The sequence below is a fragment of the Oryctolagus cuniculus genome, chromosome 1, assembly GCF_051225735.1.
Source record: "Oryctolagus cuniculus isolate XC-2025 breed Fujian yellow rabbit chromosome 1, ASM5122573v1, whole genome shotgun sequence".
NCBI lineage: Eukaryota > Metazoa > Chordata > Mammalia > Lagomorpha > Leporidae > Oryctolagus > Oryctolagus cuniculus.
In genome coordinates this window covers 214,749,748-214,777,214 of record NC_142867.1, presented here as the reverse complement: position 1 = coordinate 214,777,214, position 27,467 = coordinate 214,749,748, and the positions used below count along the sequence as shown (strand labels likewise).

General features: G+C 43.2%; 1 protein-coding gene across 10 annotated transcripts in view; it reads left to right on the top strand.

The window, feature by feature from the left end:
- The window catches only part of LPAR1 (lysophosphatidic acid receptor 1), a 155,072-nt gene that overhangs the window by 46,479 nt on the left and 81,126 nt on the right, over window positions 1–27,467 (top strand). For all 10 annotated transcript variants that reach the window (XM_008254984.5, XM_008254821.4, XM_051843292.3 and 7 more), the window contains exon 2: window positions 24,387–24,541. In XM_008254984.5, the coding sequence (XP_008253206.1) occupies window positions 24,497–24,541 (45 nt within the window). In that variant the 5' untranslated portion in view covers window positions 24,387–24,496. The remainder of the gene's footprint in view (window positions 1–24,386; window positions 24,542–27,467) is intronic.

Sequence of the window (27,467 nt, the reverse complement as noted above, 5' to 3'; positions counted from 1 at the left end):
TCCCCGGGTCCATGTCTCCCTCCCCATGTGCTACAGTGTCGGTGGCCTGCATGGGAAATAGTTCATGTTTCCCAATACCAGGCACTGACATAGGCAGTAGGGGAAATCTGGTTCATTTTGTTTCAAAACACACCATACCTCAGTTAAGTACAAACAGCTGCATGGTGGGCGTGGGGCCAGTGAAATCAGTGTGGCTCTGTGAACTCCAGCTGAGAGCAGTTCATGGAGCTGGGATCTGAGGGCACGCCTCCCACTGACACCATCAGGCCCCAGCCAGAGAAGGGTCCTTGTGTGTCACCCTCATCATCTGCACAGCCACTGCCCGGAGAAACCGAGGTGACTTTGGAGAGGTGGCTCTATTTATTTATTTATTTTATTTGTTGGGAGTCTCTTCTCTGCAGTGAATTGAACATAGCACTTTCTATCTCTTGCAGCCCAGAATGACAATACTGTACAAAGGGGAAACCTGGGAATAGAAAGACTTAGCGAAGTGCTGCCTGCTTATTTTATCCATGGGACCTGGCTTAATACAGCAGCCATGTTAACGCTGGCTTCTCAGGTCCTGGGACATGCTGGGTCAGGCAGAAGCCTCAGCCGCTGGGGCCATGTGGTTCTCTCTTCTTCTCCAAGATATTCTAGGGACTATCAGTTTAGCAAACTTTTAATTTTTTCCTTAGCTGATTCCTTTTGAACTACAATTTCATTTCTGCTGTTAACACCTGATGCTTTATCTCCTCTTTGGAGTGGCCATGGCAGCCCTTTTCACACTGGTTAGAAGCTGCCTGTATGACGTTGTCCATTCACAGTATACTGAACTCCTCACTCTCCTGTGTTTTTCTGGACATGCGAGACAGCACCTTTCAGGCTGATGTGCAGATGGTTTGACATCTTTAAAGCAGGACCCCACAGCTGTTTTCTTAGGTCTCGGGTTGTTTTTTAGGTCACGTGTCCGGCAGATAGGGACGTTGTGGCTGTTTTGTGGTTTTGCTATCTCTTCACAGTTCATAAAGAAGGCCCCTTCTCCTTTTCATGGTCTGTTGCTTTCTGGACAAACAGTCTCAGCAATTATTTTAAAAGGCATCCCCTGGTACATTATAAGAAACCCTTTCATAGCAGGCAAACCGGATCTAGAAGACCCTTCACGTAAGTTAGGGAGGGGCTGCCCTGTTCCCTTGGCTTCTTGGTTGCTATCATTGTGAGTAGGGAAGTCTCATGGCATTTGCTTTGCTTTACTGCCCTCATTTCTCCTCCTACAAGGTGGAACTATTGAGATGCTCCTTACAGGACTGTTGTCTGGAAGACGTGAGGCCAGCCTTGTCTTCCCGAACCCTCAAGTCGGTCAAATCCTGCACACGTGTGAATTCTCAGGAAGCTGACATATTTACGTATCCGCAGGCCAGCTGGGAACAATTCATCCTCCAGCACAGTTTTCTTTAGATTCCCCTCTGTACTTACTGTTTTGAAGAGGTATTGCCAAGAGGAATTCACTGAGGAAGAGCGGAGGATGCTGGGAGCAGGAAAGGAAATGAAATGAAACACCTCATCATTTTTCCCAGGCCGAAGCAGATATTAGGATTGAATTCAGCAGGTATATATTTTTCTTCTCAAAACTCAGATTAGGATGCATAAGTCTAGAGTCAGGTTGTATATGGATTTTTTTTAAGCTACTTTTATCTCCCATTTAATTAGAGGCTGGAGAAGGGAACTGGGTTTCTTATTTGGCTCTTGAACTTTGAAAATAAACACAACTTTCATATTTCTGAATAGCACATCATGGGCCAAACACCATCTGGAAGAGATTCTTCTCACTGGTAGGCAGGCGAAATGTCATAATCTACCATCTTCAAAGGACAGAGTGCCGTGTCGCGTTCCTCCACTGTGCTGGGCACAGCAGAAGAGCCCCCGCATTGCTGCAGCATGGCTCTCTGTGTTTTGGGCTGAATGCAAATGTATCTCTTTGGCACGTTGGCTGGAGCTTTTGAAAATACAGCAGAAACTTTGCTGGTGTGATGCTGCCTGCATTGTTTACTGTGGTCCAGACTTCTCCTTTTGCAAAAGACCTATTTGACTCTTGGCAACGTGCCCCTTAGACTTTGTGATTTGTCTGAGACGTCTTTTCCTGTCTAAAAAAACCTGTCTCTGAAACGAGGCCCATGTGTGTCTGGGAGAGTCCTGTAATTTGAAACAGCAACTTCTAGCTGGATTTTAAACATCTTTTTAAATGGAATTGATTCTTGGCATGTCTGTTCTTACAGTTAGTCGCGGCACCTGAACACTTTCCTCCATTTGAAAGGGTTTTGTTTTAGATGATCATGCTTTTGAATCCCCCCTGTTCCTTCCTCTCTCTCCCTACCTCACTGCTCCTCCTCGCTCAGACTTGCAGGAAAGTTGCAAGTACACAGAACAGAAGTGCAAAGAACCATTGATCACCAAGTCAGTTCAGACGCTCCGACACCCTCAAATACTTCATAATCTGCTCCTCTGAGCAAGGGCATTCTTTCACACAGTCGTAAAGCAAGCATTGAAAGCAGTCAGTATTATCCTATTCTCATCTGATTTTCAGATTCTCCTCAAGTATTCCCTAATTGTCACAGCGATATCTTTTATAGGGAATAATCCAGTTCAGAATCTTGCAGTGTGTTGGTTGTCCTGTCTCCTCTTAATCTCCTTTAATAAGGATAGTTTCTCAGTTTTCCTTATTTTGGTGACTTTTATGATGGCCTATTTTTTTTAAAAAAAAAGTAATTTTATTTGGAGAGAGTGAGAGAGAGAGAGAGGATGAGAATCTCCCATCCCCTGGGTCACTCCCCGAATGCTTCAACAATTAAGGCTAAGTCAGACCGAAGCCAGGAGCTGGGGATTCAGTTTGGGTCTCCCGTGTAGGTGACAGGTACCCAGCTACTTGATGCCTTCCAGGGTGCTGCTTAGCAGGAAGCCGGATCAGAAGTGGAGCCACAGCTTCAACCCAGGCACTCTGAGACGGAATGTGGGTGGCCCCAGGTGGTGTCTTCACCCCTGTACCAAATGCCTCCCCTGGCTTTGATCTCCTAAAGGTGATGGGCCAGTTATTGTTGTTGTTGTTATTTTTTAGAATGTTTCTTAGTTTGGGTTTGTCTTTGTCCCATGTTTCTTGTTGATCAAATTTATATTTGAAACCCTTGTCAAAAGTGCCACAAAAGTCATTTTCTCATTACACCCTGTCAGGTCGCACAAACGTTGATTTTTGTTCCCTTACTAGCAGTGTTTACTTTGATCACTTAATTAAGGTGATGTCTTCCAGACTTCTCTATTATAGAATTAACCATTTTTCTCTTGGGATTATATAACTGTTTTGTGGGAAAGTACTTGAGTCTATGCAAATATCCAATTTTTATCAAAAATTTTATGCAAACAAAAATGACCTAAGAAATTTTTTTTTTCAGAATAATAATTAGACGAGTGGGTGCCTTTTAAACTAATTTTCTTGTCTCAGTTCTTTTTTTTTTTTTTTTTTTTTGACAGGCAGAGTGGACAGAGAGAGAGAGACAGAGAGAAAGGTCTTCCTTTTTGCCATTGGTTCACCCTCCAATGGCTGCCGTGGCCGGTGTGCTGTGGCCGGCGCATCGCACTGATCCGAAGGCAGGAGCCAGGTGCTTCTCCTGGTCTCCCATGGGGTGCAGGGCCCAAGCACTTGGGCCATCCTCCACTGCACTCCCTGGCCACAGCAGAGAGCTGGCCTGGAAGAGGGGCAACCGGGACAGAATCCGGTGCCCCGACCGGGAGTAGAACCCGGTGTGCCGGCGCCGCAAGGTGGAGGATTAGCCCATTGGGCCATGGCGCCGGCCTGTCTCAGTTGTTTTAGTGCCTTCTCAGGTGTTTGCCCGCTGTACAGACATCACTTTGCTCTAAGATAGAGTACACTTCCCCGGCCCCCCGTGCTGGAAGTGGCATTTCTCCAGAGGACCTGGTTCCTTTTAGTAGCAGGTGGCACTTAGAGACTAAGATCTTAGCGCTGGGTGTGTGTGCTGTTAGTGGGGTGTCCCTCTCCTGGGCTCCTCGCTGTGCCCAGTCTCATTTCTGTTGTACTGGAAACCCTGGGTCCACACTTCTGTCCACACTTCTGTCTCTGCCCTCCTGGGCGCCCCCTCACCTCTCAGGCTGTGACGTGAGCTCTGTGCCCCTTCCTGTGGGGCCATCCTTCTCAGTCTCTGACACCCGGCACTGGGCTGCTCTTGCATACCTACAGGCATGATTTGTTTAAATTAGTAAAGTGATTAGTAGTCACATTTTCTTATGGAGTTTCCCATTTCAAGAGAGAACCATGTACATTTTGTGATTTCAAAATCTATAGAGTAGTATTTTTCATTATTGTAAGATTTGTTTTATTTTTTAATTGAGAACATACATACACTGCATATGTTTCAGATGTACAGCTTGATATACCTGTGAACTCATCACCACAATCAAGATAATGAACCAATCCATCACTCCCCAATCTTCTCCCGTATCTTTGAAATGCTTCTCTGGGGTGGCTCTGCTCTCACATTCCCGGGCAACCACTGGTCTGCTTTTGACCACCATGGACTGGCTTGCATTTTCTGTGGTCTTATATAAATGGAATACAGTCAGTGCTGTGTTTTGTCTGGCTTCTTTCACTTGGCTTAGTGATTTTGAGATTGATAACATGCTATTGTGCATATCAATAGTTCATTTCTTTTTATTGCTGTGTTATCACATTGTATGAGTATACAACAATTTGTTTATCCATTTAGTTAGGCAGGCACATTGGAGCTGTTTCCAATTTTTGGCTATTACAGATAAAGCCACTGTAAGCAATTGTGGCAAAGTCTTTGCATAGACTTTTCTCTTTGGTAAATATCTAGGAATGAAATGGCTGGTTTGAATGATGTTTAACTTTTTTTTTTAAAGATTTATTTATTTATTTTAAAGGTAGGGTGACAGGGAGAGACAGAGATCTTCCATTTGCTGGTTCACTCCCCTAAATGCCCAGAAGAGCCAGCAGCCAGGAACTCCATCTGTGTCTCCCACAGGGGTGGCAGGGGCCCAAGTCCCGAAGCTGTTATCCTCTGCCTTTTCTGGTGCATTAGCAAGAAGCTGTATTGGAAGCAGAGCAACCAGGACTTGAACCAGCATTCCAGTGTGGGATGTAGGTGTTGTAGGTGGCTTAACCCCTTGCACCACAGTGCTGGCACACATTTAACTTTTAAAGAAACTACCAAATTGTTTCCAAACATATCCCTTCTTACATTCCCAGATCAGTAGTGAGTGTTGCAGTTCCTTCACATCCTTACCCTTCTGTGGTATGGTCAGTCTTCTTCATTTTACCTATTCTAATAGAAATATAATGGCATTTCATTGTGCTTTTCATTTGCATTTTCCTAATTATTGTTCTGTGCTTATCTGTCATGTGTATATTATTTTTGGTGAAGTATCCAAATGTTTTGCCCCTTTTGAAAAAGGAGTTTGGCTTCTTAGTGAATTTTGAGATTTCTTACATACTTTGGATACAAGCTTTTCGAATAGATGTATGCTTTACAAGTTTTTTTTAAAGACTTATTTATTTTATTTGAAAGATTAAGCGAGAGAGAGAGAGCGCGAGCGAGCGAGCAAGATCTTCCATCTGCTGGTTCGTTCCCTAGGTGGCAGCAATGTCCAGAGTTGGGCCAGGGTATCCCCAGGAGCTTCTTCCAGGTCTCCACGTGGGTACAAGGGCTCAAGCATGCGGACCATCTTCTACTGCTTTCCCAGGCACATTAGCGGGGAGCTGGATTGGAAGTGGAGCAGCTGGGACACAAACAGGCACCCATATGGGACGCCAGTGTCTCAGTGATTTTGCCTACTGATGCCAAACTCCGGCCTCTGAAAGTATTTTCTCCTGGAACTATGGCTTGTCTTTTCATTTACTTAGCAGTGTCTCTTGAAGAGCAGAATTTTTTAATTTTAATGATGTACAATTTTTCAGTTTTTCATTTTTAAAATTTTTTTGAAAAACTTTGAGTTGTGGATCATTGTCATGAATACCACATTTTGTGATGTGAATACCCCTGTCTTCAGGAACAAAACTGTGTGAATGTGTATAATATCTACATATGAAGTGAATATGGGAAAATGTTAAAAATTGTTAAAATCTTAAAGGAAAGAAAAACCTACTACAAACTGTTTTTATCTAAGATGGAGCATTTCACCTGAGAGACAGAGACAGACATAAAGGGAGGGAGAGCTCCCATCTGGGGATTCAATCCCCTGATGCCTACAATGGCCAGGGCTGGGAATTAAGTTCAGGTCTCCTATGTGGGAGTCAGGAACCCAATTATTTGAGCCATTGCCACTGCCTTCCAGGGTCTGCGTTGGCAGAGAGCTCGAGTCAGGAGTTGGGGTATGAACTGAACCCAGGCACTCCAGTGTGAGACATGGGTGTCTTACCCCTGGGCTCAACACCCATTCCCAATTTGTTCTTTAAAGATCAGGCTTTTGGTATCTTATCTAAGAATACTTCTCCTACACCCTAACTACACAAAGATTTTTCTTTCATGTTTTCTTCTAGACATTTTATAGTTCTAAGTTTTGTATTTAGATGTGTGGTATATTTCAGTTAATGTTTGCATGTGGTAAATCTAAGCTTGTTTTATTTATATTCAACAGCCCCAGCACAATTGTTTGTTTGTATTGAAAAGTAGAGGAAAATGGGTAATTTCTCCATGATCTCTTTTGCCTTAGGTGTCCAGAGGGGTGTTTGGTGTCATGGTTACAGTGCTGCTTGAGACACCCACCTCCCAGTTCACAGTGCTTGGGCACAAGTCCCAGCTCTGCTTCCTGTCCAGCTTCCTGCTAATTTGAACCTTGGGAGAAAGTGTGTGATGGCTCAAGGGCTTGAGTCCCAGCAACCTGAGTGGCAGAACTTGGTTGAGTTTTGGGCTCCTGGCTGTGGCCTAGACCAGACTCTGCTGTTGTAGGCATTTGGGAGGTGAATCAGAGGATGGAGTGTGTCTCTTTCTCTCTCTCTTTCTGGCTTTCAAGAAAATAAAATTTAAAATACTATTTAAAAAAACTACTTGTCTATATAAATGTAGGTCTACTTTTGAACATAAAAGTGGATATGATAGAGATATTATGATCTATTAATCTTGTCTATTTTTATGTCCTTAACCACATTGTTATTAACTTAATGTTTATGAAGTGATAACACTTCTTTCATTTCTGATATTAGTATTTCCGTCTTCTTTGTTTTTTCTGATTGGTCTGATGAGAAGGTTAGCAATTTTTTTGTTTTTTGTTTTCAAAGAAGCATTTTTTCAGTTTATTTAGATCTCTATTTCATAATTTACCATTTCTTTTTTTTTCCTTCCTTTGAGTAATTAGGTGACCTTTTTCTAGTTTCTGATGATGGAAGATAAGGTCACTTAATGAGACTTTTCTTCTCTTCTACTATAGGTGTTAAATAGTATAAGTTTCCACTTAGCTACTGCTTTAGTGGCACCCCACAAATTTTGATGTAATTTGTTTTCATTTTTATTTAATTCAGATTGCTTTATAATTTCCCCTTTTGATTGTTCCTTTGGTCCATAAGTTATTTAGAAATGTTATTAACTTTTCAAGCATTTGCTTATCTTCCAAATATCTGTTACTCATTTCTACTTTAAGTGTGGTCAAAGAACATACTTTATTTAGCCCACTTCCTTTTAAATGTATTGAGACTTGTTTTATGGCCTAGAACTTGGTCTGTGATAGTACAAGTTTCTATGTGTTTGAGATGAATGTGTACTCTGCTGGTGTTGGGTTGTATATTTTAAAATATCTGTCACTTGATGCATAAGCTTTTAGGATTGTTACATTGTCTTGATAAATAGACCCTTTATCATTATGAAATGACCTTTGTAATTTGTTTTACTCTAAAATGTATTTTTATACACTTATATTTTATATTTATTTTATACATATTTTATACATATACAATATTTATATAGGCTCCTGGGCCTTCTTTTGTTTAGTGTTGTCCTGGTGGGTCTTTTTCCATCCTCGTGTCTTCATCCTTAAAGTATGGTTTTTGTAGAGAGCATGTAGTTAGGGCTTGCTGTTTTCCTCAGTCTGACAAGCCTTGCTTTTTAATTGGGTGGCTTGGTCCACTTGAATTTAACGTTTGTGTACCAGTATATGCTTTTTGATATGGTTGTGTTGCAGTTTGATATCTCGCTGTTTATTTGCCCCTCTGTTGTTTACTATTTGGGATTTGGTGTGTTTTACGATTTTATTTTATCTTGTTGGATATTAGCTGAGTTCTTTGTTTTGTTGTAAGTGCCTCAGTCACTAGTCTGTAGTAGACTGTAAGTTATTTTAGGCTACTTTTAAGTCATGTTGTGTAGCATAAGAGCCTTACTATAGTGTATCCTGAATTTTCCCCTCCTAACATTTTTTACCTTTACTTTTGAGAGATACCTCATTGTTAGTTACTATTTTTGTTGATAACTTTTTAAAAAAACAGCCTCATTGAGCTATCATCCACATATCATATAACTAAACCACTTAAAGTTAAAATTTTGGGGTGGGTGTTTGGCTCAGTGGTTTAAGATGCTCTGCGGGACACCCCACAGCCCACACTGGAGCGCCTGGTTCAAGTTGTAGCTCTAGCTCTGCTTCTAATTTAACTTCCTGCTACTGTGCGATGTGGGAGGGAGCAGGTGATAGCCCATGTATTTGGTTGTCTGCCATTCTTTTGGGAGCTTAGGGTTCAGGCTTCCTATGGGAGCTTGGCTTCGGCCTGGCCAGCCTTGTCTGTTGCAGGCATTTGAAGAGTCAATCAGCAGATGGAAGATCACCCTCTTTTCATCTCTCTCTTTCTCTTTGCCTTTCAAGTAAAGACTGAAAATAAATGAAAAATTTCAAATGTACATCTCTCTTTTTAAAAAGGTTAAATTTTCAATATATTCAGAGTTGTACAGTGATCATTACAATTTAGTTTAGAAAATTTGTATCATTCTAGAGGAAACTGCTTTCTACTTACAGATAGATGTGCCTATCCTGGACACGTCATATAGGTGACTCACAGAACATGTGGCCTTTTGTGACTGGCTTCTTTCACTCAGTGTTTTCAAGGTTCATGCGTGATACAGCATTTATCACTCCCTCATCTCTTTTTGTTGCCCAATAGTATTCTGTTGTTAAATGCCACCTTTTAGAAGGCATTTACCGGTTACTAGACATCTCGAATAATGCTTGTGGGAACATTCTCGGAGGAGTGTTTGGGTGGACGTACAGTTTCAGTTCTCTCGGGAGTGGAGCAGTGAGCGGAATTGCTAAGTGTTGTACAAACTCTATGTTCAATATTTTGAGGAATCACCAGGCTGTTTTTAATAATGGCCACACTACTTTACATTCCAGCCAGGAGTGTATGAGGGTTCCAGTCTCTGCACATTCTTACCAACACTTGATATAATTTTCCTCTGTCTAAAGGACTTCTTAACATTTCTTGTAGTGTAAGATCTGCTTACAATGAATATTTTTCATTATTAGTGTTTGAACTGAACTGTTTTTTGTTCCACTTTTCATTTTGAGCAGTATTTTCCCTGGGTATGGAACTCCAGATTTATAGTATCCCCATTGCTTTAACAGTGTTGACCCTTGGTCTTTTTGTTTTCATTGTTCACGGTCAGAGAAGCCTGCTGTCAGACTTATCTTTGTGGTGGCTTTGCAGATTTTTATGGCTGTATTTTTATAAATTTGATTACGCTGTTTGTGTATTTTTCTTTGCTTCTTGTGTTTGTGGTTCATTGAACTCGTTGAATCTGGGCTTATAGTTTTCATCAACGTTTGAGTTTTTTAGCCTTTACTTTTCAAAATATTTTCTGTTCTCTTTCTTTTGGGAACATGAATAAAATTGTGTATTAATCCACTTGAAATTTTCCTTAGTTCACTAACATTCTTTTAAATTTAATTTTTTTTTTAAGATTTTTTTTTTTGAGAGGCAGAGTTAGTCAGAAAGAGGGAGAGAGAGAGAGAAAGAGGTCTTCCGGCTGCTGGTTTACCCCCAAAATGACTGCAATGACCAGAGCTTCACTGATCCAAAGCCAGGAACCAGGAGCTTCTTCCAGGTCTCCGACATAGGGGCAGGGGACCAAGCACTTGGGCTGTCTTCTACTGTTTTCGCAGGCCGTAGCAGAAAGGTATATTGGAAGAGGAGCAGCCGGGATATGAACCGGCGCTCATATGGGATGCTGGCACTGCAGGCAGAGGCTTAGCCTACTGTGCCACAGCATTGGCCCCATAATTCTCTTTTCCCCTCAGTGTTTCAGTTTGGATAGTTTATGGCTACCACTTCACTAATCTTTTCTCCAATGAAGTCAGGTTTTCTGTTACCTCCATTTATTTTTCATTTTTATATACTGTATTTTTTTCACAAGTAGATGTTTGATTTGTATCTTTTATGTCTCTCTTGACTTTCTGAGCATTGGAACGTGGTTGTAATACCTGTTTTAATGTACTTGTCAGTTTTAACAACTTTGTCCATTTCGGATCTGTTTCAGTGGAATGGTTTTTCTCATCATTGTGGCTCATCCTTTCCTGCTTCTTTGTGTGGCTGCGAACCCAGGCCATGTGAATTCTACCTTGTTGCATGGTGATGTTTTTTATGTGCCTATAAATATTCTCAAGCTTTGTTCTCAGTCACAGTTAATTACTTGGAAACAATTTGCTTTCTTCGTATCTTGCTTGTCAGAGTTGTTAGACACGATCAGCTCGGTGTTTAGTCTAGGGAGAATTATTCCCTGCTGCGGAGGCGAGATGCTTCTGGATAGTCCACCCAAATGGCCCACAGATTCCGAGGTTTCTGGGCTTGCTGATGGGAGCAGAGGCTGTTCCCAGCTCTCTGATCACAGGTGCTGTTCCCTGTGATCCTTTCAGATGGCCTCCACCAGTTTTCTCACGTGCATTTTGGGATCAGTGGGGGAATCATATCTTTAAATATATATCTGGTTATAACTGGTCCCTGGTCCTCTATCGTAGCCTTATTCATTCTTTTTTGGTAGAAGATTAAAATGCCTGTGTCACCCCAAGATGTAATATTTAACATGTAGTTGGTATTATCTTTCTCTGTGTGTATGTTTTTCAAGTAGGAGATAGATATTTCAGTACAGTTTAATTTTATTGGCTGTTTAAAATGGATTTGCATGTAAATCTAGTTTAAATACCTCAGCTGGCAAGTACTATCGTGTTGGATGGCTTCTAAAACTTTCCTGTCATCCATGATCTTTGTTTTAAGCATCTTTAAAGCACCCTGTTTGCCCGCAGTATTCTTCCCACAGTGTAAATTCTTAGTGTGCAGTTACAGATCCTTGGAGTCAGTGTACTTGTCAGGCTGTTGATGCAAACCATGCACACACACACACTTACACACAAATCTGTAATGTATTCTGGAACGATCAGAACAATTGGACTGACTAAAGAATCGTATCTGAGGGCCTGTTTTCCTACCTTGTGTTCAAACGTATCAGAAAACTTTCTAACATAACATTCTCACGTTGATGCACAGTTTTTAAATCACTATCCTGTGATATCTTTGGTTCAGGCAATCAGAATTGATTTCTGACTTATTCTGCCAAAGGTGCTTGAATTATCAGCTACTTGGAATCTTAAACAGTGGGAACAGCCCCCGGAAATCCCTGCTGTTGCAAGCTCATTCTGGCTCATCCCTTGTCTTCCACAGCCACAGACTTCTACCTTCTGACTGGCACTTTGGGTACTTTGCTCCCACCCGCACTTGATCTCCTTCACCCTCCTTCCCTTCTCACCTCCCCCACTTAGCAGTACTTGAAGGGTCTTCAAAAAGTTCATGGAAAATGCGTCCTGTGAAAAACTGCATGGACTACATTTTTTGTGTTAAAATAAACATTTTTTTTTTTTTTTTGACAGGCAGAGTTAGACAGTGAGAGAGAGAGAGAGACAGAGAGAAAGGTCTTCCTTCCGCTGGTTCACCCCCCAAATGGCCGCTATGGCTGGCGCTGCGCTGATCCGAAGCCAGGAACCAGGTGCTTCCTCCTGGTCTCCCATGTGGGTGCAGGGCCCAAGCACTTGGGCCATCCTCCACTGCACTCCCTGGCCACAACAGAGAGCTGGCCTGGAAGAGGGGCAACCGGGACAGAATCCCGGTGGCCTGACCGGGACTAGAACCCGGTGTGCCGGTGCTGCAGGCGGAGGATTAGCCTAGTGAGCTGCGGCGCCAGCCTAAACTTATCTTTTTAATTCCAGTGTTTCTATGCACTTTTTTTTTTTGAAAAAAAAAAAAAAAGACTATTTATTTGAAAGTCAGAGTTAGAGATTTACACACACACACACACACACACACACAGGTCTTCCATCCACTGGTTCACTCCCCAAATGGTCTCGGTGGGTGTGGGCCAAGCCAAAGCCAGGCATCTAGAACTCCATCTAGATCTCCTGTTCTTGGGCCATCTTCCGCTGAGCTGGATTGGAAGCAGAGTAGCTGGGACTTGAACTCGTTCTGATATGGGATACCAGCACTGCAGATTGTAGCTTAACCCACTGTGAAAAGAAAATTTTCATTTCTTTCTGGCCTTTTCCTGGTTATTTTGACAAGTTTCAGGATAGCATTTCTCCCCATCAGGAACACATGTATAGTGAAACTGCCTGTCTAGCCAGTCTTTGAAATCAGGATAGCGACTTTATGTAGTTTCTGGCCAATTTCTTCATTTCCACAATCCTGGATTCAACGGACAAAATACACGTCCTGCTGGGACTGTGGTCCTGTGTTTTCCTTTCTGCAGTGAGCATGGGCTCACTGTATTCCCCTGAACGCATCAGCTTGGTGCTACATGGAAAGAATGATGGACTTTTAGGCCAAAACGTGGAATAAAAATTGTGATCGAAAAGGTGGAGGAGCAAATGGAAAAACTGACCCAGTGTTTGGAAATCGAAAGATTTAAGAACGTGAATTATATTGTCTTCTGGGAGTAGGAGAAAGTTTGTGCGGCCACAGATGTGTTGGAACAAAATTGGAGGAATGTGTTTGGCTTCTCAAGTGCCTCTCTGGTTTCCTTGCCCTGATCCCACAAATGAACTCTGAAGGTGATCGCCAGTCTCTTTGTCCCCAAGCCTCATCCCTGCTGTGGGAGGCTGTGGTCAGGATGGGCAGCCCAGAAGGCAGCTTACCGGGGCTGGCTCCTTGGCACCCTGTTTTCCCCTGTTTCCTTTCTTCCTGGGTCTTTGAACCTGAAATTCTGATTTTATCAACTTTAGAAATAAAATAGTGTGAATTGGTTTCTTTCTCAAAAAGTAAAGAATTTTCTCTTTTTCTGTGATTTTATGCAGTTTTAGTTCATGAGCTGTGTGTATTTCAAATGTGTCGCTTTGAAAGATATTTATTTTCATATCCTTGAAGAGCAGGGTGACAATGAGCGAGTGTGAGTGATTACATCATTTGGTTTGCTACCCAAGTGTTGCTAATAGCCAGGCTTGGCAAGGCCAAAGTCAGGAGTCTGGAACTTGAACCTGGTTTTCCATGAGGGTGGGCAGGAATCCAAGTACTTGAGCCAACACCTGCTGCCTCCCAGGGTGTGTGCTAGCAGGAATCTGGAATCAGAAGCAGAGCTGGGGCCCAAACCCAGGCCTTCTGACGGGATGTGAGGGTCCCACGTGGTAGCTTAGCTGATGTGCCTGGAGCCCACCCCTAACTGTCATCTTTCCTGCTAGGCCAGACAGCCACCCCTGCATGCCTGTTTTTGACCACTGTTGTCCCCAGCATTCTGGGTGGACAGGGTGCTGAAGCCGACTCTGTCCCGAGCACATTGTTTTGACTTGTCATATGGGCAGTTGTATTGTATCAAGTGATGTTTTTCAGGCCAAAATACACCCTGATTATTTTATATTCAAATTTTGTATTTTGCTTCTGTTGTGTAACTGACAGCTTGGCTGACTGTAAATTTGTGACTTATTCTGTATTCTGACCAAGTCTTGAAAGTTGTTCATCTTATTATCTGTTGTAGCCAGAATGGTGGCTGTGTCTAGCCTCATTTTATTTTTTTCTCTTGTGATTTGATTTTTTTCTTCCTTTTTAAAAATTTTTATTTATTTTTATTTTTTTGACAAGCAGAGTGGACAGTGAGAGAGAGAGAGACAGAGAGAAAGGTCTTCCTTTGCCGTTGGTTCACCCTCCAAGGGCCGCCGCGGCCGGCGCACTGCGCTGATCCGAAGCCAGGAGGCAGGTGCTTCTTCTGGTCTCCCATGCGGGTGCAGGGCCCAAGCACTTGGGCCATCCTCCACTGCACTCCCAGGCCACAGCAGAGAGCTGGCCTGGAAGAGGGGCAACCGGGACAGAATCTGGTGCCCCGACCGGGACTAGAACCCGGTGTGCTGGCGCCGCAAGGCGGAGGATTAGCCTAGTGAGCCAAGGCGCCGGCCCCTTGCTTTTCTTTTAATGGGAATTCTTTCAATATTTGAAGTTTAAGTACTTAACCTGTGTTTCCACTGTAGAGTCTTTATATTTTTCCTGGAATGTGGTAAACTCTTTATATGTATAAAAATTGTGATAAAATACACATTATATCAACTTATCCCTCTTAGTCATTTATGTGTCCAGCTCTGTTTAGTGCCAAGCATATTAACATTGTTGTACAACCAATTTCCAGAACTCTTGATATCTTAGAAAACTGAAATTCTATATCCCTTAAATGAAAACTCACCATTCTTCCCTCCCTCCAGTCCTTGGCAGCCTCCATTCTACTTTCTGTCCTTGTAAATATGACTGCCCGGGGTCATCGCTGTGGTATAGCGCATAAAGCTTCTGCCTATAGTGCCGACATTCCACATGGGCACTGGTTTGAGTCCCAGCTGTTCCTCTTCTTATCCAGCTCCCTGCTTATGCACCTGGGAAAGCAGCAGAAGATGGCCCAAGTGCTTGAGCCCCTGCACCTGCATGGGAGACCTGTAAGAAGCTCCTGGCTCCTCACTTCGGATTTGCCCAGCTCCGGCCATTGCAGTTATTCGGGGAATGAACCAACTGATGGAAGACCGACCAACCTCCCTCTCTCTCTCTCTCTCTGCCTCTGCCTCTCTGTAACTCCACCTTTTAAATAAATAAATAAATGTGACTACTCTAGGTACCTTGTATAAGTGGAATCCTATAATATTTGTCTTTTGGATTGATTTATTTCACTTAGCATAATGTCTTCAAGATTCATCCATGTTGTAGAGTCAGAATGTCCTGCCTTTATACATTGTGCTTTTATCTGTTCATCCTGGGCCGCTTCCACTTCTGAGCTACTGTGAAAAATGCTGCTATGAACTTGGGTGTACAAATAGCTCTTCAAGATCTTGTTTTCAGTTTTTTTGCAAGCATAGGCAGAAGAGGGATTGCTGGGTCAAAATGTAGATTTGTTTTTAATTTTTTGAGGACTGTCCATACTATTTCCCATAGTGACAATCCATTTTATCCATTCAGACAGTGGTACACAAGGATTCCAATTTCTGCACATCTCACCAGCAGGATTTTCTGTTTTGTTTTTATAACAGCCATCCTGACTTGTGTAAAGTGATATCTCCTTGCAGTTTGGATTTGCATTTCTCTTAGCAATTAGTGATATTGAACATATCTTAATATGTCTGTTTGTTATATGTGTATCTTCTTTGGGGAAATGTCTAAGTCCTTTACCTATTTTTAGAATCAGGCAATTTTGTTTTTGTGTGTTTGTAAGTTGCTCTTCTCAAATATGCCCATTATTAGGTTGAATATTTTCTGTGCTTTGTATCCATAATTTCTAATCAGTCTGATAAATTCCATTGTTACAAATGCATATGATTTTTCCCCAGTCAAATTTCCATGGCATTGACTTGATTTTCTCCAGGTGGCACTTTTGCTCTATATTTTTAATTTAGGCAGTGAAATTATTTAAAATCAAAATTATAAATTTATGATTTAAAGTGTCAAATAGCTTTATGAAGGTCCCAGGAGCCCTATTCTCCTCCTTGTCATTTTTCCATCACTAAAGCTACCACTTTCAGTTGTTGTAGTTGCTGCAGTTGATATTTGCATTGAATCTCTAAGATTTTTTAATGTTTAAAAATTAAAAAAAATTCTTTAAGAAATGCACATTTCATGTATTTCCTGTGTACAGATTCAGGAACATAGTGATACTTCACACCCTCCCCTGCCCTCCCACGCCCACTCCCACCCTTCTTTATTTTCCTACTTAATTTTTACAAAGATCTATTTTTAGTTAACTTTATACTCATAAGAACCCTACATAAATTAAGAGTTTAACATAGTATTCAGAAACAAACACTGTTCCTCATAGGTTGAGACAAGGGCTGTTAAAAATCTCTAAGATCTAAGCCTTCCCCTGCAGTGCCGGCATCCTATATGGGCACGGGTTCCTGTTCCGGTGCTCCACTTCCCATCCAGCTCTCTGCTATGGCCCGGGAAGGCAGTGGAGGATGGCCCAGGTCCTTGGGCCCCTGCATCCACGTGGGAGACCTGGAAGAAGCTCCTGGCTCCTGGGTTATGTTGTAGAATCCCCAGCTTTTTACTTCTAGTTATTCTTTCTTTTGGTGTTTGCTCAGTTTTCAAATGTGCTTACTGCTCATTCAACCTCAAGTTCTCCTAGTTACAGAGACTTCTCCCTGTATCCAGGTGGAAAGTGGTTCTGTCAGGGCTGCCTTTTGGGTCTTTCTTACCTGTGGTCCAGTGATTTTCCTTCTCAGTTAAGCGGGAACTCCTTTTGTTGTTCTGCGTTGGCCCCCTGATTCCTGCATCACACGCCTTCCCTGCCTGTAGCTTCCTCGCTTTTTGCAGAACACCCTTCAGTATTCAAGATCCAGGATTGCTCCCTTGTCCTCTAACCTCCAGGGTTAACAATTGAGAAGTCCCCAAATTTCTGATTCCTAATCCTTAGTCTGTGAGTTCTCCCTGCCTCCCTTCTGATATCTTACAGCAGTTTAAAAAACCTGCAGTGTTAAAGAAAATCTTATGGTGATGCAAGATGTGTATAATCTGGGCGTAGTACATAACATGTGCCTATTAAATCATTTAAGATGACCAGATAGTATGCACTTGGTGGGCCTTACTGTCTCTAGATGTATACCCTTCCAGTTGAGGAAATGTTTCGAGTTAGTTATTTGATCCCTCTCCTTACTTTTTCTTCTGCTTTTTCATTCTGGAGTTGCTGGTGTTTGGCTGTGAGGCTTCCTGGGCCACTCCTTTAGCTTTCTCATTTTTCCTCTTGTTTCCCTTCACTTTGTGTCTTGTTCTGCATTTTGGGCATGCCCCTTCCATTTGTATTTCACCTTTCATGGACTTTTGGATCATCAGTTTCAAGCATCCTGTTTCTGTTTGCATGGCTGCAATGATTCCTTCTTGATGTTACAATCGTTAAGTCTTTTTTTGCTCACATTCCAGAGAGAAGAATCTTCTGATCTCAGGCCTTACGTGATGGAACACCGGCTTCAGATGCTATTCAGCTTAGGTAGAGGGAACAGATGCTAAGAAAGATGAGATGTAGCTCTGGCCCTTGTATGGCTCATCTTCTAGTTCCTTTAGGTTTGGGTCCAGAGTTTTTATGCTTGGTTTCTGCCAGACTGTAGAGCTCTCTGCAGAATGTGCACAGACTCCAAGCCTGAAAATTTTCCGTATGTCATCTAAAATGCTGTGTACCTGTGTGTATACTTCTCTAAAATTTTGAGGATAAATTTATTCTTTCTAGGTTCAGCATTGATGATTTCTTTCCTTTTTTTATTAATTTTTGTTCAGTTTTTCTGTTTTGGGGTTGGAGGCTTTAAAATCTTCACCTATGTAGTTTTTTTGTCCTCCCCTTCCCCCTGTCTCTTCCTGGAAGCTCTGGTTTGTCTTCTGCATCACTAATTTTTCTTCTCTGCTTTATTTTATATTTTACTTCTGAATTTCTAACCTGAATTTTCTTTTCCTTTTTTTTTTTTTTGGTGAATGCAAACTCTTTTTTTCAACTTAATATTTTATTTTTTTTGAGGTCACATTTTAATTTACATTACAGTCAAAGGCTTAATGACTACTAAATAAAGAGTTCAACAAATAAAAAGTAAAAAGACCATGGTTCAGCAGACAAATAGTCAAGGACTACAAACAATAATCAAATGGAAAGATGTCCAACCTCACTCATGGAAAGCAAACTCTTTTCTGATCTCGTGTTTCTCTCCATGACCATTCTGTGTACAGAGATGCTGCTGTGCCCTCAGGAATTTTTAAAACCATGAACTAGAAATCTTCTGAAGTTTTCTCTTTCATGCAGTACATCTACTTCTTAAGTAAATATTTGCATGGATTCTGGAGTCTTCTCTGATTTTGAAGGATAGTAGGTTTCATTGACCTGGTGGGTTTAGCTTGTTCTCTGTTGCTTGTCCTTGAACGAGAAAGCCCTGGCATATCCAGGGTTGAGTGTTGCCCTGTGTTCTTTCAGGAGACTTACATGAGTCACTGCTTGACTCAAGTCCAGATAAAGGAAAAAGGTTAAATTTGTAGTAAATTAATTTACCAATTAGAAATTCATCTTCCTGGGAGGCCTGGGGAGAGAGCCAGCATCAGCTCTAAGAGTAATCAAAGGAAAGTTTGCCTCAAACCAGAAATTTTCTTTTAGGTATTTGGTGTGACACTGTAATTAGCAAGGTCATTGTCACTTGGCCTGGCTGTCCTAGTCAGAAGCCAGCTGGGAAGGTTCTTTTCTCTCAGGTTTTCTGGGCCAGTCGTCATGGCCATATGCAAATTGGGAGTAAATACAGCCAGAGACGGCTTGCTTGCTTGCTTGGTTGACCAGCAACCCTGTCTAAGGAGTTGGTGTGTTTTCAACGGATCCCAGCTTTCTCCTGGCTCAGTCCCCTCCGGTCTTCATCTTCACAGAGGGCATCATTACAGATCTTTGGGTTTTGGTTTGTTTACCCTCTGTGCACGCCAGCACAGTTTCACATGCAGGGAGTTTTGGGCTTTGGTCCTTTTGTCAGCCTCTTTTGTGGAAGTTGAAGCAGTATCTGGGGTCCATCTGTGGTTCCTAGGGCTGACTCAGGACCTTTCCTATGACAATCAGTTGATAGTTTCTTGGATAATCTGTCACTGAAGAATAAGCTTTGCATGCAGTTTTTGTATTTGGAAGTTGACTTTTATATATGTAGTTTAAATTGTAATTCATATCCAATAACTATAGGTTGTTAGATATATGTTCTTGTAAATACATAGATGGCAAAGCTCATCTTTTGCAGGTCAGAGGCATAGGAGGTAATTCTGTGGTTTTCAGAAGTGAGAGATCAATGAGAAGAGGTAGCAGGATGATGGAAAATGGAGACAACTAGGGCAGAGGAGAAGGAGCACTCGTCATGACCCATGAGTAGCTGGAAAACCTGATGTTAGTGAGGCAAACCCACACTGATTTGTGGTTTTCTGTGGCTAGAACACAGTTTTAGAGCTTCAGCAAAGAGATGGAGGTTTATGGAGGTTGGAAGAATTACAGGACAGGCCAAGTACTTGGAAGAGTTCAAAGACGGGTGTATTTCTTGAGAAGTTGTTGTGCAACACTAGAGTTGCTAGAATAGGGCACTGGCAAGACAGGCGGTTAGCGTGTCAGCACGAACTGGCTTATTCAGCTCGGCCCTGAGTCACGCTATTACTTAGGATATTATCTTGTCACGTTGTCTAGTTCCTCCATGATTCGTGCATTTCCTGACTATGTTGGGAAGTAAGGTCCATAGATGTACATTTAACACATCACTCACCTGACAGAGCTGATTTTTTACTTTTTAAAAATTATTATTTTTTTATTTGAAAGAGTTGAGAGAGTGTGTGAGTGCTTCCTCTTCTGCTGGTTCACTTCTCCAATGCTTGCAGTGGTAGCTGGGCGGGGCTGGGCTGGGGCTGGGCTGGGGCTGAATGCAAGCCAGATCTCCCGCACAGGTGGCAAGGACCAGCTACCCGAGCCATCATTGCTGTGTCCTGGTGTCTGCACTGGTAGGAAGCTGGAGTTAGGAGCCAGGTATTGAAGCCAGGTTCTCTGATGTGGGATGTAGACGTCTTACCTGTAGGCTAAACTCCCATTCCTGTACTTTTGAAGCAATGTTGTTTAACCCTTGTATTTGGCAGAGATAAGTAAACATCAGCTGGTTTGATAAACAGTTCTTACCATGTGCAAGTAGGATCAACAGAAGTTTCTAAACTAGATATAACTTGAGTGCTTTTGGAGGAAGACAGTTCATCTTCTGTCTTATTTCTTCTTGAAGATACGACACTACCTATCTTACATATCAGGCATCTGAAGGATATGAGATGAATGAAAATGAGAGCCACATCGTTAAAGCTTTCCATGATGTGAGCAGCTTGGGTTCTCTATGGCACACTCTGGGCCATACAATTTTCATCGTGCTGTCTTCAGGATTATCTGAAAGTTTTGCTTAGATTGTATGCACTCTCCTCGTCTTTTTATTTTTTGAAAGATGTATTTATTTATTTGAGAGGCAGAATTACAGAGAGAGATGGAGGGAGTGAAAGAGAGAGAGAGAGAGAGCGAGAGTGAGAGCGAGCAAGCAAGTTTCCATCCACGGTTCACTCCCCAAATGGCTGCAATGACCAGAGCTGGGCCAGGTCAAAGCCAGGAGCCAGGAGCTTCTTCCCAGTCTCCCATGTGAGTGCAGGGGCCCAAGCCCTTGAGCCATCTCGATGCATTCGCTCAGAAATGGAGCAGCCGGAACTGGAACTGGTGCCCATGTGGGACGCTGGCTTTGCAGATGGCGGCCTTACCCACTGCACCACAGTGCCAGCCCCTCCATGTCTTCTTACTCTGTTTGCCTGGAGCTTGGTCTATGAAAGCACAGGGGCCCAGGTGTTGATCTTGGTTCAGGTCTCAGCCCTCTCCTTTCCTTGCTGTGTGATTGTGAGAATGATTCATGGCCTTTCCAAGCCTCATGTGTCTCCTCTGAGAAGTGAGATAACAGGACCAGCATTAGTGCTACTTGAAATGATTGCTCCAGGGCTAGACGTCCGGGGGCATCCAGTAAACTCCACACTGCTCTCCCTTTTCTGTTGGCAGTGATGCTGTGTATCATACTGGTTTTGCTGATTTTATCTATTTCCAAATTTATTTCTCTACTAGAACAAGCCTGTGTTCACCTTTTTGGCAACTCTGTATTCTCAATGTTGGTCATATTTTAAGGCTCTATTGCATAATGACTTACCTTGGCCAAAATGAGTAGAACCCTAGCACATAGTGTGCATGCTTAAGAATAGAATCTCACTTTGCTTTTCTTGTACTTTGGTTCTCATGCTGTTTATGTGTCCATCTGTCTACCTCTCAACTAGAGCAAGAGCATGTGAATTATAAATACATAAAAGGAGAAGGAAAAACAAAAGTAGGAGTGGCTACAAAGTGATGCCAAGAATAAGTTCAGTAAAAACAGTGCACTGTGGAATCCTGTAATTTTCTCAGCACTCTATCAACCATCACGAAAAAGGAAAGGCATTCCTACATACGTACACCTCTCTTCTGGGCTGTTCATTTCAACTCAGGGTGTGGTAAACAACAGGTCTTTTTCTCCACCTAAAACTGGATCTAAGGGCCACACCACTAGGGCAGGAATGTGATTCTGTATTGAGTGCCCTGCCAAGATAGCGTAAGACTTACTATCTCTTTGTTAATGAAAATAATCTCACTGGGGGAAGAACATGGGAAAGTTCCACAGTTCTAAACAATTAAAAACTAAAGTGATGGAAACTATCATTTGAAGGCTAATACACAAAAGCATACACATTAACAAATCAAGTTCATGGAAGTCGGTGCCAAACCTGCATCATCACTTAGTGAGGCACCCTTCCGAGCTGGTGACTTGCCCAGCGTCCCTGAGCTGAGAGGGAACAATGTTGTAGGGTTTGCTGCCACAGGATGTGGATGGAGCAGCCGGCTCTCCCCTTCCCACTGCACAAGGCCTGGGTCTGGTGATCTGTGGTTCATTACTGTTACCATTATGGAGAGCATGATTTTCCATGAAAGTGCTCAAGAGTCGTCTTGCATGTTGGTGAAACTAGAAAGTATATTTACAGACTAAAGCTCCCTGCAGGCAGGGGCTGGCTCAGGCTTATTGTTACGCCTCTGGTTCTCTATTCAGGAGTGGGGAACCTGTCGCTCCCCCTCTTCGTGGAGGAACGACACTAAACCCTGCGCTGTTCTTTTGTCTGCTCGGCCCTTCCCGGGTTTGCTGCTGGTCCTTCCCGGGTTGGCTGCCGACCCCTCCACCTCCGTGGAGGGGCAGCTCCCCCTGCCACTTTCCCCGCTTGCGTGGAGGAGTGGCACACCGCCGGCCGGCTCTCTCGGGGGCTGCTCAGATGTTCCTTCAGATAGATGTTCCTGGTGCATGTTGTCTCTCTCCTCCTTTATAGTCCTCTTCCACCAATCCCAACTCTGCTACCCACACGCCGAGTACGCTGCTCTCCTCCAATCAGAAGCAGGATCAGCTCCTGCAGCTTATCAGTCAAACTGGCGAGAGGCAGCTGCGTAGAGGTTGTTTGGTCTCTTTCTCTCAGCGCCATATTGTGGAGGGCAGATGCATAGAATAAGTCTTAATTCCAGTAACTTAGTCTAGTCTCAGTTGCTCCCCACAGGAACCTTTTTTCCACCAAGGGCCATTTGGATATTTGTATCATTCACAGGCCGCACAAAATGACAAACAGTAACAGTTAGCCTGCTTACAGATTGAGTGAATTTCCAGCCCCCGCTGCGGTTGCCTTAGCACGGCCAGACCCAGTGATTCTGCGGGCCCATGGTCCAGAGGTTCCCCGTCTCTGCAGTGGATGCTCAATAAATATCTTTCGAGTAAAAGAAAATATATTGAAGACCACCTAAAATGAAAGTTTCTCTTGGGGCTGGCTCTGTGGCGTAGCCAGTAAAGCCTCCGCCTGCAGTGCCGGCATTCCAAATGGGCACTGGTTCGAGTCCCAGCTGCTCCACTTCTGATCCAGCTCTCTGCTTTGGCCTGGGAAAGCGGTAGAAGATGGCCCAAGTCCTTAGGCCCCGCACCCACGTGGAAGACCCAGAAGAAGCTCTTGGCTTCAGATTGGTGCAGCTCTGGCTGTTGTGGCCAACTAGGGAATGAACCAGTAGATGGAAGACCTCTCTCTTTTTCTCTCTCTCTGCCTCTCATCTCTCTGTGTAACTGTGACTTTCAAGTAAATAAATAAAAACTAAAAAAAAATTCTTTTGAAATAATTTCCTTAATTTCTCAAAATAAAAATAAAAGGTCCCCCTTCTGAATTTAAACTGCAGTGTGTAAAATGACCACATCAGACTTTTGACAGAACTAAGGCCAAGCTGTGTTGCTGGAAATTGAGCATCTTTGTGAGGTTTTTTTTATTATTCTTCTCCTCCTCCTTCTTCTTTTTTTTTTTTTAAAGATTTATTTATTTGTTTGAAAGAGTTACATAGCGAGGGAGAGACACAGACAGGGATTTTCTGTCTGCTGGTTCACTCCCTAGATGGCTGAAAGAGCCAGGACTGGGCCAGGCCAAAGCCAGGAGCCAGGTGCTTCTTCTAGGTCTCCCACGAAGGTGGCAGGGGCCTAAGCACTTGGACCATCTACTGCTGCTTTTCCCCCAGGCAGATTAGCAAGGAGCTGGATTGGAAGTGGAGCAACTGAGACACAAACTGGTACCCATGTGGGATGCTGGCATTGCAGGTAGCAACTTTACCCACTATGCCACAACGCTGGCCCCTCTGTTTTCTTAATGGGCATGCTGTTAAGAGAAGATTTGGTTACACCTTACACCTTGTGCTCATTTAGCATCCTTTCTTGGAGACATCAAAAGACTTTCAAAATCTGCCCCCTCTTTACACTTGTGTAGGTCACATTTCTAAAGCTTCCCTTCCCCCTGCTGCCTGAGTACCTGACCTGTTCTTGGGACTGACTGGTGACATGGTGATGTCTTGCCTTTTAGTCTTCAGAATGGTAATTAAGTTCCTTGAGTAAGCAAAACCTATTGTGTATTCAGTTTCTTATGTTCCATACTGGACTAGGAATTAGGGCTATTGCTGTAGTCCAAGTTGTATTATTAACTAAATGCGTGATTCTAGTTCCTTCTTGTGTCTTACCCTCATTTTTCCTTTTGCAAATGAATAAAGTTGAACTGGGTTGTTTGCCGCTGTTATTCTGTCTACTCATGGTATATAAACTGTATATTGTAGTTTCAGTTGTAGATCAGGCATTCCCTTTCCTGTTGAATGATGGCACACAGAGTTGGTTTCCCACTTTTGAAACTATATCTACATAACATCATTTAAGTCATGGTGTTTACATGTCATATCTTCCTTCTGGGTCTCTGGCCGATGGTACGTCACTCCCAGGTGCTAATCTTCCAGGCTAAATGTGGGTTTTCCTGTTCCTTCCAGGTGCACACTTTCTCCTAGCATGACTACCATCTGATCAGCAGGCACAAGAATTGGACACCCCTGTCTGACACTGGAGTGCTGGGCCAACCACCGCCCTCTGGAGAGCAGCCATGGCTGCTGCCTCTACTTCCACCCCTGTAATTTCACAGCCCCAGGTAAGGATTCAAACTCACGTAGATTTGAGCTGATCACAGTTCTGTCAGATACTTAAGTGGAGTTTCAGCAAGTGTGTTCGACTCCAGGGATCATGTATTTCGCTCTCATTGTCATCTGGGTGGGTATTTGGACAATGGTGCTTTTGTGAGTGAGGTGCCATTTAGTTCAGGAAGCAGCTGGAACAATGGACAAGTGATTTTAGTGAACTGGCCTCTGTGCATAGGCGGCCTTGGTTTTTAGGGCGTAGCACGCCTGGCTGTTGCTGTAGGCAGCCAGCTCCAAATCAAGATAAGTCAGTAGTAAATCCTGCTGCTTTTCCTCTCTTCTCTGCTTTTGGGTTTAATGAAATACTCAGAATGGATCTAAGAACAAATTTGCCAAACTTGTTGTCCTCTTCCTATAATTATTATTTTTCTTGAACCTGTTCTAGGAACTTTGAAAACAAAATGTGATTCCAGAAACTTCTGAATAGAGTCATATGAGGTGGTATTTCTGTCCGGTGAAGAGAAGTGAGATGGCAGGGACATTGTGTTTTTGCATTATTTTACAACCTGGTCCAGTTGAATCTTCCCTGGACTCTTGAGTTTCAGCAGGTAGCATGGTCCAGTGGGGGAACAGACTTTGGGGTCATCGAGCTTCCAATCACATCCCTGGTCCTCTGATTATGGGAGAAGAACCTTCTGGCCGGTGCCACGGCTCAATAGGCTAATCCTCCGCCTAGCGGCACCGGCACACCAAGTTCTAGTCCCGGTCGGGGTGCTGGATTCTGTCCCGGTTGCCCCTCTTCCAGGCCAGCTCTCTGCTATGGCCCAGGAGTGCAGTGGAGGATGGCCCAAGTGCTTGGGCCCTGCACCCCATGGGAGACCAGGAGAAGTACCTGGCTCCTGCCATCGGATCAGCGCGATGCGCCGGCCGCGGCAGCCACTGGAGGGTGAACCAACAGCAAAGGAAGACCTTTCTCTCTGTCTCTCTCTCTCACTGCCCACTCTGCCTGTAAAAAAAAAAAAAAAAAAGAAAGAAAAAGAAGAAGAACCTTCCTCGTGCTAACCTCTGTCAGCTTCAGTTCCTCTCCTGTGATCCTCCCTCACATTGTGGTGTGTAGATTAAATGATATAATACATGGACAGCACACATTGTGGGTCAACAAGGATAGTTTCTCATTTGTTCTTCCTTTCTCTTCACTCTTTCTTGAGGGTGACCTCTCTCCATGACAGTCATTTTTAGGCCAAGGCTAACGTACAAAGTACTAGAGTACTTGAAAAGGTTTGCGAAAAATTATAATTAGATGATAAGCTTATGGGAGCCAGCATTTTTATGTAGTAGGTTAACCTGACACCATATCCAAGCACTGGTTCAAGTCCCATCTGCTCTGCTTCTGATCCAGCTCCCTGCTAATGTGCCTAAGAAGGCAGCAGAAGATGACCTAAATACTCTCTGCCGTACACGTGGGAGATCTAGGTGGAGTCCCAGACTCCTGGCTGTGGCCTGGCCCCGCCCTGACTGTTGTGGCCATTTGGGGAATGAACCAGCAGGTGGAAAAACTCTTTGTCTTTCTCTCCCTCTCTTGCTGAAGTCTGCCTTTCATAGAAATAAAACCTAAAAAAAAAAAAAGAGAGAGAGAGAGATAAACTTATTTTGGTACAAAAATTTGAAATCTGTGCATTTTTTATTGGAATATACATTTTGCTTGGACTTTATTGAAGACTCCTGTTAAACCTTTGAGGAAGAGCTGTACTCATTAATGTTTGAGTCTTAAAGATGTAGAACGATGCTCCACATTTTTGTTCTTCTGTTTAATTTTGTAGGCTATTAAATTCTATATGTATTTCAAGTAGTGCCTGTGTTTGTGAGAGAAGCAGAGAAGAAAGAAGGAGAAAGTAGTATTTAAAAATGTGTACTTTTTATTTATTTTTGTCTGCTTGAAAGAGTAAGAGCGAGGGAGGTCTTTTGTCTGCTGGTTCACTCTGCAGTGCCCACAGCAGTCAGGGATGGGCCAGGCCAGAATTAGGAGCCCAGGAACCCATCCAGGTATCTCACACTGGGGACAAGGATGCAACCACGTGGGCCAGTCTGCTGGCTTCCAGGATGCTGAGCAGGGAACTGGACCAGAAGTGGAGGGGTTGGAACTTGCACCAGAATGCAGATATGGGATGCAGCAAACCTGCTGCACCACAATACCTGCTCCGAAGAGGGGTCTTTTTGCTTCATTTGTTGTACGTGATTTTTTTTTTTTCTGCCTCCTAAAAGACTTGAGGATTTTATCATATGGGTAACGTCACAGTTCTTTAGTGTTCTTTTCCAGGATGTCTAGTGTTACCTCCATCATGTGTATTTCGCTGTTGATGAAGGGATCGTTGCCTCCTGAACAGTTCATTGACTTTGGGCGTTTGGTTTCCCTCAGCCCCAGTAGTTATTTTATTGGTTGGTTGGTTGGTTGGTTGGTTTTTGGTGCCTGAGACACTTAGCGGATGGGTAGAGAGATTTAGTGTCTGTTACCTGAGGTCACCGCTTTCCAAGTCCAGTTTCCAAGTTCCCAGGTACTGACTATTCTGGTTCAAGTACAGAACTTCCCAAATTATCCAAGGAAGTGAGTTAGGCCCCGGGACAGGTTTTCTGCAACAGCATTTTGGCACGCCAGCATCACTGCTGTCATTTATCAGCAGGTGCAACAGTGTCCTCTCATCTCCTAATCTTCCTTGTTAGAAGAGCTCCTATCAGCTGGTGAGTAATGGAAGTACTTTCATGTGATTCATTTAATGACAATGCTTAACGCCGCCCGAAGGAGCAAGAGGTCATGTTTAATAGACGGGGTGATTTGGCACCATTATAATTACATACCTTTGCACCAACTCTGTTGCTGACTTGGTACCTCTATTTGAATATCACTCAAACGTGAGCCCAAGGAGGGGCATGTGAAGATAGTCC